The sequence below is a fragment of the Bradysia coprophila genome, unplaced genomic scaffold (assembly GCF_014529535.1).
Source record: "Bradysia coprophila strain Holo2 unplaced genomic scaffold, BU_Bcop_v1 contig_232, whole genome shotgun sequence".
Classification (NCBI taxonomy): domain Eukaryota; kingdom Metazoa; phylum Arthropoda; class Insecta; order Diptera; family Sciaridae; genus Bradysia; species Bradysia coprophila.
Window position 1 is genome coordinate 10993508 of NW_023503493.1, and position 18524 is coordinate 11012031.

At 35.0% G+C, this 18524-nt stretch overlaps 2 protein-coding genes across 45 annotated transcripts in view; both read left to right on the forward strand.

Moving 5' to 3' along the window:
* The window catches only part of LOC119076578 (sodium channel protein para), a 107505-nt gene that overhangs the window by 50742 nt on the left and 38239 nt on the right, over window positions 1–18524 (forward strand). For all 44 annotated transcript variants that reach the window (XM_037183374.1, XM_037183373.1, XM_037183383.1 and 41 more), the window contains 3 exons: window positions 2901–3056; window positions 5305–5510; window positions 7331–7459. In XM_037183374.1, the coding sequence (XP_037039269.1) occupies window positions 2901–3056; window positions 5305–5510; window positions 7331–7459 (491 nt within the window). The remainder of the gene's footprint in view (window positions 1–2900; window positions 3057–5304; window positions 5511–7330; window positions 7460–18524) is intronic.
* On the forward strand, window positions 10897–12022 carry LOC119076582. The gene is made up of 2 exons (XM_037183424.1): window positions 10897–11221; window positions 11281–12022. Exons 1-2 carry the CDS (start codon window positions 10925–10927, stop codon window positions 11941–11943), a joined length of 960 nt encoding a protein of 319 aa, XP_037039319.1. The 5' UTR covers window positions 10897–10924; the 3' UTR covers window positions 11944–12022.

The window sequence follows — 18524 nt, forward strand, 5'->3', positions numbered from 1 at the left end:
ATTCAGTTGCAGTTGAAAATTCCGCGTTTTAAAATGGTAATATGGATTCTGGATATTGTAAACATAGGGTAAAAGTATCAACCCTCCACTGTCTTTTCATTCAAAATCGTTTACGTCATTATTCGGGCCGATTGAAAAACTAATTACTGTTCAGGAGTCCTGAGGTCATGTGCATGGAATTTTATTTGACTAAAATCCGTCGAGTAAAAAAGTAATTATTTTCCTGTTGTCATTTTGCTTTGTTGCATCGACATCTTTCAGTGAAACAGCGAATCGTACTCTATCTATAGAGGGGACATAGAATAGAGGAAAGAGAATTCACGCCGTAAGTGCGGTCGAAATTCAAAGTCTTTCTCACGCAAGTCTTTCTAACACAGCGTCGTCTTCATACAGTAAGCGTTGAAATGTATTTTTCGGCTCACTTTTTCATCGACTCGTTCACTTGAAATTGATGCCGTAATCTCTCTCAAGACGGCCCAAAACAGATGAAATTTGGTTTTTACGTTGTATGTTACATCATTACTGTATGTTACACCAATGCAATGCTAGCGGAAGAGTGGGAAAAACATGTAAATTAAAAACGGGGACAGCATACCTATGGTTCAATTGTGTTTGCTCGGTTTGCACTGCTAACAATTGTACACTATTCCAGTTTCCCTAATTTCTTTCCTTTATTTACTACGTGAATTCGTGGCACTAATTCAATTTGGAATGATGATTTGCCGTTTTTCGTGCCAAATATTACTACACCAAACAATTATCATTCTTCAGACGTAACTAACTTCATTAGGAACGTTCTGTCTAGCCGGAATATGAAGACGAATTTTTTATTATGCACAAAAATAACTGTGGTTCACCTGGTTCACATTGATTATTTCCATCGATAGTTTACGTGCTTTATGGCGCTATCCGAGAAATTAATATGGCTCAACCCAAATGTGTCATTGAACTCTTCCCGAATAAAATTTCAAATTTATTTTCCATTTTTTCCCCTTCCACAAATTTTCTCTTCTATTACGGCTGGCATGATGGCATGATATGGCTTCGTACATATACAGTCGCGTGATAATTCGCTTATGTAACAGTTGCAATTACAAGATGTTTCAAATGCATAAAAAGTTTAGTGACGTTGATCGATATTGCATCAAAAAAGTTTTAAAATAAAAATTTTTAATTAAAATTCGTCGAAGAGAATATGAACGGAAATATTACGTCCAGGAATAAGAAGATGGCCGAGATCCAACTGATCTTATCTGAGAATCGAATGCTCATTCCCAACTGAAAATGACTGTTGCTCATTTATTAGCAATTACGTTACATTTCCTCCAGCAATTTTACATTCGAACTCTCTGCACCTAGTAACTTTCCGGTCATTTTACAAGAGCTTTCCAATTTATTCAATTTAATTCACAATCTGGCTAATTGCCAGAAACATTCGGTTAGTATGTTATTATCAGCTTTATACGCCTTGAACCTGTCGGCGTCGTGAAAAGACAAAAGGGGTCACAGTAACATTGTAATGTGAGTGTTCGGCTTATCATGCATATTTCTGTCGATGAAATTTCAAATGCCAAGACAAAATGTTCTTTTTTTTAGTTATATTATTATCAAATGGCATTCAACGATACGTGGTGTACACGATTCAATGAATATAGCATGCTCGTTAAATGTCAAGAACTGAAGTGACCTTACTCCAATACACTTTAATACGACGAGTAATTTCATTTTTTAAATTTTCTTTGATACAAACTACTGAATCTTATTGCTAGTTAGTCCCAGTGTTGGGTACGTATGTCGGGTCTTTCATCGTCTTCGCGACATAGTAAAGACACAGGCAGTAGCGGTTCATTTTTCGAAAGTCATATTATTGTCCTAGATAGGAGCAGTTGGCTTAATAGAATGAACAGAATGAATTTTAAGTGGGAGCAATTCGGCGCAAATTCCATTGCTGCTTGACGATCTTACTACTGATTTGTATTCATTTGACCTCAATCTTTAAATATCTAAGTCTTCTTACGAATCATACAAATGATGAACGGCAGCTCAGGGCGCCGACTCTTGTGAATTTAAAAATTCGTAACTTGACAGTTGTCACCTTAAAACTTACGAATCGTTTGAATCACTCTTGGCACTAAGATGACAACTGTCAAGTTACGAATTCTTAAATTCACAAGCATCGGCGCCCAGGCTCTGACTCTGTGAGATACTCCAGCTACATATCCTCATATTCATATTTTTCTTTTGTTCTCCTGTCATTTTGACAGTATAACATAATAAAATTTCGAATTGGGTCTCTGTCGAGCGCTGACATTTGGGTTGTATGCTATTTTTGGAAAAACATATTCCTACATTTCCATCAATTTTCCCACATTTTCTATTAAAAAAAAATTGTTAAAATTGAAAATATATAGGAAAATGCGGGAAAATTAAAAAAAAGAGTTTTCCAAAAATAGTCTGGTTGTATGTGAGAGAATCAGACCAGTCTGTATGGATCTTTGAGAAAATTCTCTCACATGCAGCCAAACTGTCAATCATATGCGCTTTTGACTCGCAGAAACAGTCTCATTTCATTGTTATCTTAACTTCCTAAAAAATCAGCCACTCCTGTGTATTCACTATGTCCTGTCGCCTTCAGTCAATGCTTTCCGATATAAACGATACAGCAGCTTATTACGATTTTAATTTGATGAATATGAATGAACAAACATGAAAAACTTCAATTCCTAAATTATTTCCCAAAAAAATTACGACTGAAAGCTTTAAAACGCATAAATTTGAAATGAACCAAAATTTCCTGCCAAAAGAAAAATTCACCAGCAAAAACACCGATCATTATGACGACAATTAACATTTTCCCCATTTTTTTTCTTCTCTCCATCGTGATTTCGTCGAACCTATAGATCCGATATGATGACGATGATGACGATGAAGGTCCACAACCGGATCCTGCACTTGAACAGGGCGCACCGATACCTGTTCGAATGCAGTCTGGCTTCCCGCCGGAATTGGCCTCCACACCTCTCGAGGATATCGACAATTTTTATTCAAATCAACTGGTAAGTGCTTTGTGGTATTAGATTTTTGTTTTTAATTTAAATCCATTTTGCGACAAATAATAATAATATGTTGGTTGGTATACTACTTTGGGTACCATATAAAATGTACATCAAAATGTATATATGTGGAGTTTTGTGTTGGCGTTTTGTTGTGCTATACTTTGGAGGAAAACACAAACGTAATAAATATTTATACACTTTTTTCGTGTATGCTCTCCCATATATATACTTATAAATCCAATATTGAAGCAACAACAAATTGTTCGAATGGGATATTATAACATAGCGCCTAGAACAACATACAAAAGCACTACAAGTCACGAAAATATTGTTATATTTTTTCTATTGTTTCATTTATGGATTTTATTTTATGTCGAGATATACGTATATATACATACGCCCTCTGTATATAAACTAGCACTGTTTTAGAGCCATAACATACTTATAGAGTGTATAATATGGCTACGTATATGTACGTGTTATATATACCTTTACCACTTGCCATATTATTGATTGGATTGCAGGTTTTTTTTCCTCCATATAGCATTTCGTTTCGTTTGTATATACACTTTGTGTATGTAACATAAAATGTTCCAAGAAAAATGCAAGGAGACGCTTGTTTATGATGCAGTCGCGTTAGGTAGATTAGATTAAATTGGTCGTTGCTTCGGTTTCCATATATAAAAAAAAATCCCCGCCTGTGAACACAAAACCTAGCAGAAATTGAAAACATAATTCACTTTGGATCGTTCGCAGGATATTTACAATTTCGTTTTGATTTCAGAAAATTGGTCTCACATGATATCAATGGAAAAAGAAGTTCGTTCAACTTTAATTTTCTATGAATATAACTAGATGTGTGTATCCTTCGTGGATTTTGGTTCTTTCTTCTTTTTTTTGTTTCGTAGCAAATTACACCTTTAGATCATTTTAGTATGTAATTCCAAGTCAGAATGTTTATGGGGGTAGACGCTAAACGTCAATGTCAATTCAAGTTCATAATGACATGACGGCGAAATATTAGTCGAAGTTTTCGTTAGAATAGAATATCTCAGAAACGATGATTTCCATAAAATTATCGTGCCAGTAAGGTCGAAAGCACAGGAGCAATTTTGGGTTGATGGGATTGACATATATCCTGCGGTTTCCATTGTTTAGCCTGTGGTGAATATCGAATTACAATGGAAACGCAGCATTCATTTCAGTTTAGAAATTACAATTTTGGGAAGGTCGTGTACGTCAGAACTTGACTCTCACTACGTCAAAGTGTTGTTAGTATCGACCGGAAAATCAAGGAAAACCAAAACCCTTATTCGTTGTTAGTACCGTTACATCTTCTCTAACACAACCTTCCCCTATAATAGCGTGACGTCATTGTTTACAAACCCTTACAATGATTTCTGTTACACCCGATAGAGTGATTTTTTTGTTACACCACAAAAAAACGACGACAACATCAAATGACAGACAAGCTTGGTAATCAGGGTATAATTTTAAGAAATGATTCACTAAATTTCACTAAAGCGTTCACCAAATTAAATCAATTTTTTTGTGAAATTTGGTGAAACTCTCTGCTGTCAAGACTAGGCAATAGTACCAAGACTCGGCAATAGTCCCAAGACTCCGGAATGGTCCCAAGACTCCGGAATGGTCCGAAGACTCCAGAATAGTCCCAGGACTCCGCAATAGTCCCAAGACTAGTCAATAGTACGACATTGAATGACAGCCTGCATTTTCTGACTTTGTTGACCGCTACGCTTCAACTCAACGGTTTACTGCCACACTTTCTTTTTCATCAAGAGGTACTTTACTATAATTCCATACTGAATATACCAATATATCAATCGTCTCCATTACTTTTTCCAATTATATTATGCATCAGCAAAGCATATCATAAATAACCAAACGGCAGACTATTTTTATGGCCATTCGAAGGTGTGTTTCGAATTCTACCTTCCACATACAGCAGAGCTGGGTATTAAACTTCTGTTTAAATTATGCAATATCCCATGGGAAATATTATTCTATTAAATTCAAGTAGTTTGTATACTCTACATTATTAATAATTAATACGCAACCGAATGAACGAAACGATTGAAAAGAAAATTGCAATATTCTCGTGATACTAAAAATTGTTGCTGCTACAATTATAATTCACGATTGACAGTCATAATTGCATTAAAGGGGGCGTAACACATGACATTAAATTATTAAATAATTTTTTTTTATTCTCTTTCTCTTTTTACAGACATTCGTAGTAGTTAGCAAAGGAAAGGATATATTTCGTTTTTCCGCTTCAAAAGCATGTTATTTACTCGATCCGTTCAATCCAATTCGTCGTGTAGCTATTTCTATTTTGGTACATCCATGGTTTTCATTTTTTATAATAGTAACGATTCTTACAAATTGTATATTGATGATAATGCCGTCATCGCCAACCGTCGAATCCACTGAGTGAGTACAATATTAACAATAACAAAAAAGGCGAAATCCTTTTTAATTTACCATTTAATGAAATCAAAATGTTTTTTATTTAGTAAAGAGATCGTTTTTATCAATGTTTTTTTAAGTAAAAGGATTTCCATTAGAAAATGTAAATAAATTTATAAAACTTCAATCGATAGAACATTGTTTTTTGGTTTTAACTAATGAAAAAATATTAGAAAAGTTTAAAAATAGAATCATTGAAAGCTTCATTATATAATCAATTTTGATAAATTTTTTAAATACTAGAAATGAACATAGCCGTTTACGCAACTAGGGCTAGGGATGAATAGTAGATTAAGTCCTTGTTTGAACATTTTTATTTTAACGATAAAAATTTCCAAACAATTACAATGAGCTACCTCTTGTCGAACACGGAAATGTCAGTTCTTGCAAATGTCATCAGGTAATGATTCGTTTCCGTGTGATATTGTGAGTAAAATAGTTTTACTCACTAAACTCACAGGAAATGCGTCATTAACTCAATGACATGAGCGTTAAAACTCATTTCCCGAGAGCAAACTAAGTAAATTAACTTACATAATTACTTGGAAATTTGTATCCTGCTTTGTGTGCCACACTTGGCAAAATAAAATGTTCCAAACGTAATCCACTATTTTTTTTGACGTGTGTGCTTTGACCGAGTTAAAGGCAAAGGCTACAATTACACGGATCTAAAAAAAGCTGATCTGAATTTGGCTCGACAAAAATCTGAGCTGAAACCAAAAAATTGTATTGATTGATGCAATCTGAAATATGAAAAGTTTTATAGTGATCTGTAAAAACTTCACACAATTGGCGATTTGCAACACATGGTGCGACGCGTAGCGGACATAAATCGAACATATTTATGTCCGATATACAAATTTTTTCAACACAGAATGTAGTGTTGAACGTGAAAATTGCAAATTAATCAAAAACTAAAGAGCCAGTACCTTAAATTTTTTTAATATCTAAATTTGCTTCAACTGTTTTACCAGCTGGTCTACTCATACAATCACATTGCTTATACGTACATATACGGTTTTACCTCTATCATACGAATGCGAGTTTGTGAAGGCGTATTAGCATTGTGTTTGTATGAGTGGAACATGTCTTGGACGATTGATTTTAGACAATTTCGCGAATTTGGGTCATTGTGGATGTGGACCCAGCGAAGTGAATGTTCCTAAAGAAACCGTACAATACAAATACAACTTTTCATGAAAAGGGATTTTGAGGAAAATTCGCTCTCTTTTGGCACCGAATCAAGAAAAATTTAATTCTACAAATTTTCAGGTCATTCAGCCTGACATTGCACTGACAAAAAAGAGTTGAAAATTTTACCTGTAGCAGGTAACTTTGTCTCCAGGTAATCTAGAATAGCTGCCACAGCTGTAGCGCCTCATACAAAATATACAGCCGTAGCAGCTATTCTAGATTACCTGGAGACAAAGTTACCTGCTGCAGGTAAGAATTTAAATTCTTTTTTGTCGGTGTGGTTTAATCAGACCTCAGATTTGAGTCAGATCCACATTTCCAGATCGGAAAAATTTCAGTTCAATATGAAAAATGAAAATGAACCATCTGTTCCGAGTCTTAAGTCACACATGTCAAGAAAAAATTATTTGATCAGAGTTGCGTAAAGACACGTTACATGTCAAAGGTGTCACAAATACATTTTCCTGCTTCTTAGAGGCGCGAAAGTACATATCAGTTTGCACCTGAGACAAAGAAAAACCTTTTTTTTTAATTTTAATAGAAAAAAAACATTTGATGAAAAACACGAAAAACCTAACAAATTTTTCTAGGGTGATATTCACCGGAATCTACACATTTGAATCAGCTGTTAAAGTGATGGCTCGAGGTTTCATTTTATGTCCGTTTACGTATCTTAGAGATGCATGGAATTGGCTGGACTTCGTAGTAATAGCATTAGCGTGAGTTTTAAGTCTTAGAACAACAACAACAACAACAACAAACTTTTAGAAATAGTTTCATTACATCATCCAAGCAGGAGTTGAAGCAGCACAATATGCATGTCGATTTTTATCTGACCAAGCAAATTGAGCTGGTTTACTTCTGCGATAAGAACGATACTGAGAAAAAAGTAACTGGCAATTTTTAGGCACAAAAATGTATTCTCTCCCTATATTGCCTACATTTTCTGTCACTCTTTCATCCATTTTTTCATGTACAAGACAAGGATGCCACTATGCATCCGTGGAGTTATTCCATAGCCTTGTCTTTGATATGACTTTTAATGTGCGACAGAGAATATGGGAGAACTGACACCGTGATTAGAAATTGTCTACTAGGGCTGCTGCATCATATAATATTGGAATTAGACTATTCTCATAGTCACTGACCAGTACATACAGTTACTTTTTTCTGAGTGTTATAATAAATTGCTGAAAGAAAGTTGTAGTTTTTATGCAAAAAAAACTGTGGATGAAGGAGTAGATGTCCCAGAACGTTGAAAATATTATGAAAAACTGCCACTTTCTTCCAGAAACTGTGTACAAATACAATCAATTTGTAGCTAGTAGTTTCAGTAGCAAATTTTATCCATGTTTCATTTAGATTTCATTGATAAAATCGAAGATATTATAGTGAGTCAACCGTTTATTGTTTTTGTTCTCCAAACATCAAAACGTATATTTAAGAAAAATTTAAACCAACAGTTTAGTAACCTTAGTTCCTACGTAATTTCATCTTTCCCCACTTCAGTTAACCGAACGACTATTTTAAAAGCCCTCTGACATGACTTTACTTATGACCTAAATTTCTGCAAACTGTTGAAAATAAATTAAAAAAAACTTGCTCCTTAAACTGGACTCAATTTAATTGGAACAACATAGTTAGAGTTCAGGCAAACACATTTATGATTACACAGATACACCGGAAAACGTTAAGCACTTGTAACTTCTGTACTTGATAATTTATTTGTGCACAGAAATGTAGAAGCGTAATGTAGCGTTTATCCTAATATGGTAACATCATTAGATCGACTTGGGATCTTATCACATTTCTATATTTGGCTAATTATGGCAACGATTAATGCATTCAAACACAGAGCCGTATCTAGCTTCTGGGTGGCGTGGGCTACTGAGTCCGAGCGCTAAAAAACACAGATTCACATTACAAACCTAGGATCAAAAAATCCCTTTACTCAATCCCCATTTTTTCCAAGGCCACATCGAAATACAGCCAACAATGACAAACAAAGGCCTACACTTCCAACGCATCCAAAACAATGAAGCCGAAACAATAACCGAATAATACGTACGTTTAGTAGCCTCAATTTCCATCAATTTCCATTAGTCTAGATATTTGTCATGCCATTGATTGTCGATAATGATGATGTCGGTGATAACGACGTAAACATCATATATAGTGCGGGTCCATAGCATAAAATTAGTGCAAATTATAGTAGATTGGTTTGCTTTGGACCAGTGATTAATATTGAAACGTAGATTTTAAAAACAATTACTAGCCCTTAAAAAACCCACCCTTAACCCCTCCACCCCTTTTCAAAGTTTTCTGTGCAGAGGCAAATTTAATGAATTATTGTGAACTGATTTCTTCATCTACCTTAGTGATATATAGCTCAAATGAAAGAGGAAAGTTCAAGCTTTTTTTCAGTATCCTAAAATTTTCCAAAATTTTCCGATTTTCCACAGATTTTCCAATTTTTCTTCAGTGGCTCAAATTTAACACAATAGCAGCTGGCCGCTACGTTTGGAAAAATCTGAAAGTGGTTTCTTTGGAAAAGTGGTGGCGAATTAAATACTAAACAATACTCCAAAAAGAAATTTTTATTTTCAGAACAAAATTTTGAAGATATTTAAATTTAACCTTCAAATTAAAAACTACCACTGAAGAAAAATTGGAAAATCTGTGGAAAATCGGAAAACTTTAGGATCCTGAAAAAAAGCTTGAACTTTCCTCTTTCATTTGAGCTATATATCACTAAGGTAGATGAAGCAATCAGTTCACAATAATTCATTAAAGTTGCCTCTGCACAGAAAACTTTGAAAAGGGGTGGAGGGGTTAAGGGTGGGTTTTTTAAGGGCTAGTAATTGTTTTTAAAATCTACGTTTCAATATTAATCACTGGTCCAAAGCACACCATTCTACTATAATTTGCACTATTTTTATGGCTTTACAAAGGCATGGACCCGTACTAATAGTATTATGTAATCATGTGAGGTAAATACACTTCCGTACACACAAATTAGGAGTCCTTACAACGATAATACTCCGAGATCATTGTCCGAAATTTTATTTATTTAATGTTCGAACAAAATGTATCAAAATGATAATCGTATCATCGACATTTTGAGGTCGGTAGTTGTCGAATCATAACTACTCCATTTATGTCCTGCAGTGTCATGTAAGGTTGGGAGTGGTACTTTTCTTCGTCTCGATAATCCTTTTTCTCCTTTTTCTATTCCTTGTGTCATGATCGTGCTCGTGAGCGTGATCGTGGTAGATTTTGAATTTGTTTAGAATAATACGCATAAATGACCTTTCACATTTACCTTAATCTGGCTGTTTGAGGCCAAAACATATTGAATGATATTTATGGATTGATGAAACGTCGAATCACAAAAAAGTTTCTAATGGAAGTTGATACCCTTGATCCATCAAACGGCTAATCATCTGTTATCGACATTATTGGCAAAAATATGCTATGACCTACAATTCGTGTAGTCTTATTAGTAAAATTAATGGTTAATCAAATGAAGTAAAAGATTTTGTTTTAAATACAAGGCGAAGGTTTATACAAACGAAGTAGCAGATTTACGGATAATATCGCTATACACTTTTGCCGTTTCTTAAAGGTTCCATGTCTAAATTTACGTTCATCATTTCAATGTCCTAATCGTTTGGTGTGTTGTTACCACGCTCCAATGAATTACGAGCCAAATAGTAAATGACGAAAATAAACGTTTCTAATCAGTAAAAATGATTCGACAAACAAGTTGTTATTACGTACACAGGATATCCACTTTTAGATCCGTTAATGTCAAAGTGTATTAAACAAAAGATATTTTTATTTTTAGCCGATAGAATTATTGCTAGAGTATAACAATACGTAATATAACCTCTAATACCACTAAATACCTAATAGGTTTTCAATTATTTATAGCTAGATTTTATGTAGATAAAATAGTCATTTATAAGTGTATTTCAATATGTGTATTCTTCCCGTCAAACTTAGGTAGTGCTTTCAATTATTTAAAAACCTTTTTTGTCGACTCCATGAACTTTTAATTGATTTATCGCCGTTCAAAGTTCAAACACTGAAACCTATGAGTTCGATCAATTATTTCAACGCATACCGAAGACTTAGTAAACTTATCAATTTTAACTTCAAAACAACTCCAGTCAATACGTAGTATGACAAACTGCAGCCCGGCGAAATCGTTCGACCCACACAAAAGGGAAGGACAGGGAAACATTAGAACGACCGGCGCTGGCAATGTGAATTTTTTCGGTTCGATCAATAGGTTGAATGGCTTAACAAATGAGCAGAAAAAGGTCGCTGAGGTTGGACAACCACAAAGACCTGTTCCCATCTGTAGACCTAAGAAAGGTGGTAGTGAAATTGAAAAGGATTGTAGCGATGTGGCTATGAAATTGTTATCGCAGAAGAAGACCGAAAAATGGTTGAGAAATCTGCCCCTTAAAGACCACGTGAGTTAATTTGGTTCATCGACATATTACTGCCAGTTTCTTCAATACTAGAATTTCAGATTTTGAAACAGAAACCGTCTGCGGCTGGGACTGAAATTTTAAGAAAGAATTCGAAAAAGGTGCCGTTCTTCGAGAACCTTAAAGCCAGTAATCCAAAATATTCATTAACTGGCGATGCCTCTGCGACCCTGAGAAGTCGAAAATCGGGGACGTTTATCGTTGACGATGACAAGCTTAGTGTGTGGACGGGTGGAACAGGTGGCCGAAGATTAGATTTTAACGAAGAAAGCGATCTGAAACGCGAAGATGTTGGACATGATGTGAAGAATCGCTTATCTTCTACTGATTGTAGTGACAATTTATCACAAAATCATGAGTTCACTCGCGGTGATAATGGAAACACCTCGCTCAACGATTTAAAGATTGATGGGGATACAGACGATATTGTTATTTTCGAAAGAACTGATTATAGCTGCCCGAAAGTCCATCAAGCCGAAAAAGCGGAAAAAATCCCCAAATCGATTAACATCAAGAAAATGTTGTTGATTATTCTGGGGATAAGCTTCATCATTTCTCTAGTGATTTGGTCGATTTTCCGATTCAACTTGGAGCAAATATTTCTAAATTATTTCAATGTCCATACGAAGCAACAACCCACAAACTACGAAGTTTCCTTGCGGTTTGTCAAAAACGTTTGTCGACTGATTGGTCTCGAGTATTGATGATTGCAGGAATATTTGGTAAAATGGGAACAAATTTGTCAATTTTAATGTTTATTTTGAAGCGAATTATTTGCAAGAAAAAGCTTTCCTTTTTTTTGATTTATGAATTATCAGTCCATGAACAAGCACTTACCTGCCGATGGGGGAGCCATTGGGGGTGATTTACTAGCTACGCTCGCAAAAACTGGCGAAGTTCGAACCTCTCCTTCACTTTGATTACGCAAAAATTTATCGAGATAAATGTGAAATTTTCATCAACAAAGGAACAGGAGCAAGACTAAGGCCGTCGCGCACTTAGCTCCTTTAGTTCTTCGTCTACGTGAAAATTCATTCAAACAAGAAAGAGGCAAAACATTTATTGAAAAACCTACAGAATCAGTTATCTGTTATGGAGAACGAAAACAAAAATAAGCGATGAGCTCCGGCTAGTGTTCTATTATATACCAACGTCCGAAGTGAATGAAAAAAATGTTGAAGCGACAGATTCTTTTGTGTTAGATTATGTAACAAATGTAACTATGTAACTATGAAATACTTTACACAAATGAAGTAACAGATTTAATAATTTCTCCGCAAAACCCTTGCCCGTTCTAAGAGAATATTTGCACTGTGTGTCCTCAGTTCCACTTCATAAAAATAAATCAAATTCAGTCAATCAGAGTGAAACCGGCAGGGAGACTTCACATGTTGATGTAATTGAATTCATCCGTAAATGTTCCGTTTCGTATTTGAAGAGACGTCGTTTTTGTCGGAACAGACCCGCATCAATCTGAAATCCTTCTTGAATGAAAGCTATTCGTGGAAGTATTCCTTGTGTGCCACGATATTGTGTTCCTTATCACCCGACAGATTTTACTTCCTGTCTTTGCATTAAATGCCATCGTTTGCGTCTGGCACTTTTTCGTTGTTGTTACAAGAAAAAGCCGATTCAAATTGGTAACAAAAAGAAAAGCTTTGTCCGTCATTCCGTCATTATATGTGATCGATACGAAAAGAATAAATAATTTCCATTCCTCACTTCATTAATGACACAAAGCCCGCCCGTCGCGTCAGAGTGTATGACTACTTTTAGACGTGAAAGGCTATTATTATTTTCGGATTTTTTTAATGTTCCTAAAAATATAATGCCTCGTTAATACACGTTTATTATACCATCCACACAAAACCCAACCAGCAACATTCGAATCTTTCGTTTTCGTTCTTCTTTCTGAATATCATTTCGTGCTTCAACCTACCGCAAAAAAGCCTTAAATTTTAAATATTGAAAAAAATAATAGTTCGGTAAAATCGACCCAGGACATGCAATCGTATTATGTTTTCACAGTGATACATGCTGCGTACTGTGCATAATAGTATATACATCACACACAATCTATACACATTGTATACCCTCTATAACACAGAGTTAGAACAAAATCTATATCATATAATGTAAAGCCCTCCACACAGTATTAAGAAAACGGGCAGACACATTTTTTTCCCGCCTATGACCTACATTAAAATCCATGTTATAAACCAGAAAAGGCACCAAACAACTACACTCTCCGGTTGTATTTAGTAAATCGAGCGAGAAGTGTTGAGCATGTGTGAGTGGTGGGAATGGAAAAACGGATCATTCACATACACACACACAAACACGTTCAACGGTTTTCCACACCAGGACTATTTAGAGCTAAAAAGGACAAATCAATAGAAAAGCGGCATTATATTTGTTTAGTTGTGTGTGGTATAAATGTAATGTACGCTATTGAGTCTGTGGGTTGTTGAGGGATTTATGAACGAAAAACGTGTAGAAGAAAACGTTTCGGTCGGAAATGTATGTATGGCATTTTATCCTTTACATGACTTGACTCTATTTTTTTCGATGGTATGGAGTGCTACTGCAATCCATGTTAAATGGACATATCGGGACAAATATATAATACATTGGGATACAACTCGAAATGTTGGTACCTTTTTCCACTTTGCTGCTAAACATTGTAATTTTAATTGACTGATGGGGTTTAACTTGAGTTAACGTACCATTAGCCCAAATAATGGAAGACACACATCAAGTGTAGGACATTGAAAAGCATTTTTTGTTTTGGTTTTTTATTTGATTTAATTTGTGGAATCTAGTATATGGGTCAGACAGTAAAATCAATTTCCAAAAACACAATCGTTGATGTGCAACTCAATGTATATTTTTGGGATGATTTTTCAATTGAATAGGTTTAACCCTGTGGAGTCAACAGACACTAAACGATTTGACCTGTCACAGACGGCGAGCTTTTCAAACTATTACTTCGTTTGATCGAAGATTTTCAAAGATTGATTTTAGAAATCTTTTACTTCATTTGTTTTGAACGTCCTTTTTGCTATATTATATAGTTAATATAAAAACGCATTACTTAGAACTTGTCGCTTATTCTTGCTGTCGTTGTGGATAACGATGACAGCTGTCTGTAACAGGTTAAGTGTAATGGCTGGATCGAAATTATTTCTTGGATCTTGAGGCTTGGAAGAAATTTCGTTAAAGCTCTGGGCAGCTTGAACTTAAAGCCTTGACGAATCTTTCATAGAACCACGGGCTGGACACTGTGAATAGCAGCATTTAAAAAAGAAAAAGAATTTCTAAGACCGTATTCATGAGCAATTTTTAGTTGCTGAGATCCCACCACTTTTGATGATTTTAAATGAGAAAAAAAGTTAACAAAAATATCCGCCTTATCAGAGTTGAGCAGACACCGTCTGACAAACATAACACAATTTAGCGTGTGAAAAATTCATATTGTTCGCTGAAAAAGTCTTCCTATCTGTCCCCTGTTTAGAAGCTACCAAATGTACTCGTGCAACCAATGAATAGGTTTACTTCACCTGAATACGGCTTCTTTGTGCACAAATCATCTTTTCCTCTTCAAAGAGGCAATCGAAAGCCAATTGACACATGCAAAGTTCGATTTGGTTTATCTAAAATCCTCTAATCAAATTTACTATGAAGAGCATCGATTGTAAACAAAATGAACGACATGTTTGTGGAACAGTTTGATCGCAGACTATATCTTAATGGAAATTAGAAATGTGTGTCACCCACTTAAATTGTAGTTTCGATAAAATCTTTTCGGGTTAATTGAGAATCGAGTGTGAAATCGAGAGCACATTATGTGCTGTAAATTACACCGATTTTCCGAGATTTTACTTTGCATAAAATAGGTCAGATCAGGGATAATCCGATTATAGTTGAATTTCCTACTTAAAATTGTCGTTTCAATTGACAACTTTTTTCTTAATAAATAAAAGAACTTTTCAATACGTTGGGGCAATTTTGTTGGAAATGAATTCTCTATGCACTCTCCTCGCCATTATTCGTTTTCTAATTAACATTGAAAGTAATTTCCGGACTCGACAGTAGATTTTCTTCATGTTCAATTTATTAAATAAAAGTAAACAACGGAAGGACATAATGGTTGGGTGTTAAGCGGTTTATTGGGTTGGGGATTCTTCGCACATTAAGATAGGAGTGACGACGTTGTTGTTGAAAATGAAAAAGGAAATGTAGGAGTAGTAATCACCAGATAATATTTTATCGAGAATTGTAAATTTAAAGGAATGGTACAGTGGTAAGTTATCAACGAAAATCCAGGGATCATTTTTAAGTTTTCCAATATTTTACGAAGGTTTCCAAACTTTCCAAATTTTCCAAATTTTCAGAAGTTTCTCTTTCCGACGTTTTTCCAAATTTTCAGACAGCTATTCCGAATTTTCTGATGTTTTTTAACGTTTTCGCTATTTTTCCAAATTTATGAAGCTTTTTTAAATTTTCAGAATTTTGACAATTTTTCAGAAAGCTTTTCGAAATTTCAAAGATTAACAAACACACACTGGTGAAATCATATCTTTAACTTGCACTCCTAAGTGTGCTAAGGGCAACGATTGCAGCCATTTTTCTAAAAAAAAAACATTTTCTACTTCATTGCTGATAAGTCCGCATTGACGATGCAAGACGACAGTAAAACGTTATCCATTTTATTCGTCTTGTTATGCAAACATTAAGATGATTGATGATGCGATATAAATACACATTGTTTCGGCAAATGTCGTTCCGGAGGATCTAGCCGAAAATCCAATTTGCATAGACATAATATAAAGCTTATCACTCCTCCTTGGGTTTATTATTTTGTAGAAAGAACGAAAAAAAAATGGTGTGGGGAGATAGTTGTTTATCGCATTCCATCCATAATGGATGTCTCTATTATGCCAGGGAAAATTTCGGATGGTTACACGCATAAACATCAGGTTGACTTTTACATTTACACATTCGCGAACAACAACAGCAGCAGCAACAACAACAAAAAAGAGACGGTGTGTAATACCCGAAAGAAAATAATATTTCAAAATGTTTTCTGGGGATATGAAATATTTTAGATTTTGTTGTGTTCGCTGGCCCGGAAAATTTGAACATATTCTTCGTAAAAAATATAACTTGAGATGAATACGTACAGCACCAAATGGTATACCGGGTTTCTTTTTTTTTACATAATAGTACGGTAGTCAACGCTTGAATTATTAAATTGAAAAGCACTGGAAAGGTTCACCAACCTCCAAGCCTTCTAACGTTATTTACGTGTGTGTATAGATAATTGTTGTCGTTCATTGAAACTTTGAACTTTCGGCTGAAAAAAGACAATAAAGTGGAGGGCAAGGTGGGAAATGTCGCATAAAAACTAGTTCTTTTGTATCAAGTTGGTTCTATTTCCAAGTTGGTATTTCCATCTACAAAAGTTTGTGATGCTTTTAAGTACAGCCAAAACGGCAAAACATATACGATGAGCTCTGACTACCGGCGGCTTATATGGCAATGTTGCAATACATATGTTAAAACAACTGGAATGAAGTGATAGATTCTATTTCAGTCTGACGAAAATACTTCGATCAAATCAAGTAATAGATTCGAGAAATATTTACTATTTTTAAAATTGCATTTACAGACACGTACTGTACGGTACTGATCTTAAAATATTGCATGCTAAACACTTTTTCCCCGTGCTTAGCAGTACAATAATTTGCATGAGGAATAATAGAGCAAAATCGATATCGACTTTCACGCGATCATTATTTTGAAAGTGGTTCTCCCGGAGCGGAGAGTCTGTTCCACGCTTGTTTTGTGAGGACTAAGTCTAATTCTTCTTCTGTGTTTCACTACACTAGATAGTCAAATGTAAGTTTTTCTGATGCCCTGGCTGTCATAGAGCTTAAAGGTTTTTCATCTTTCAACATTTTCCCAAATTTTCAACAATTTTCAGCAAAAAATATTTCTTGAATTTTCCCCAATTTTCCTGAATTTTCCCACATTTTCCTCAATTTTCACACAAAAAAAATTTATTGAATTTTTCAGAATTTTCCTTAATATGAAAATTTGGGAAAATTATGTCCTAAAAAGAGTCTAGACTATAACTAGAACTAGAAAATAATGAAACCCTACCTCAAAGCAATACTGTAACAGCACAGCATAGCTGGTCGAAAGATTAACACAAAGTGTAACTAAAAACGAGCCTATTGAAAAAATTGAGTCCGCTATCGGTTAGAATGTCTACCAGAAATAATCCCCGCCCTTAACAAAAAATATTTTGCTTCAGGGATCCGTACTATACAAGTTGAAGCTCCTTGTCACAGATGTCAACATGAATAAACACTTTGACAGAGTTTAATGCCCGGAATGCTTTCGGCGATTTCAAGCCATTTATTGTGATTCTAATTTTCTTCTGCCAAACATGAAATACTAAAAGCTACAACCATTTCACGTAGAAAGGTATTTATCTCTTACAATAACAATGAAATCGCAACAGGCAATCTCGCTGAAATAGAAATTATTTTGTGTGCTGTAACACACATAACGCTCTTTATGACATGGCTTTATACGTGCATTACTTTGACTCAATAAATAAAATTTGACTAAGATCAGTATTTCAACGAGATTTCGAATACTGGCAGTGAAAAGGTTAAATCTCCCCTCTCGCTCTTCGATAAATGTGTGTGCATATTGAAACAAAGGCACGGAAGGGTTTTTATGGTTATACAAAACGACCGGAGGAGACATAACACTTTGTGCGTATGAAAATAAATATTTTCTTTTTCTCTGCCACACATTTTACACATTTATTTAGGTTGTCATAACTGAACATTGGGTGGCGAATAAAAGGGGGTCCATTCAGCTCCGTGTCCTTGTCTCAAAACTTTCGTCGGTCGTTTAATAATAAATTTTCTTCTGTAATTTCATTGACTACATTACGACAAAATGTTTTAGGTATTATCGAATCCTTTCAATAATAAATGACTACCGTGTGTGTGTGCGAGATAGGTCGAGTGGGCAGAAACGCAAAGGCATACACTGTGACAAAGGGACTATTATTGCTGTTGTCGGAAATATAACGAAACAGAAAGTAAATAGGCTGGAACTAGACGTGTGTTTACCTAGCTATATCCTTAATTTTATAGACAGAGAAAAAGGCTAAAAGATCGTTTGTTGTGAGAGTAGAACAGGTCTGCTATATATACTTCTGTCTGGTTTTGGAGTAAACAGTGGATTTTATGAGAAAACTGTG

Excerpts from the sequence above, each read along its gene's own strand:
- LOC119076582 (XM_037183424.1), top strand. The coding sequence starts at position 10,925 with ATGACAAACTGCAGCCCGGCGAAATCGTTCGACCCACACAAAAGGGAA. Across the intron at positions 11,222-11,280 it reads ATCTGCCCCTTAAAGACCAC|ATTTTGAAACAGAAACCGTC; the intron begins GTGAGTTAATTT and ends CTAGAATTTCAG.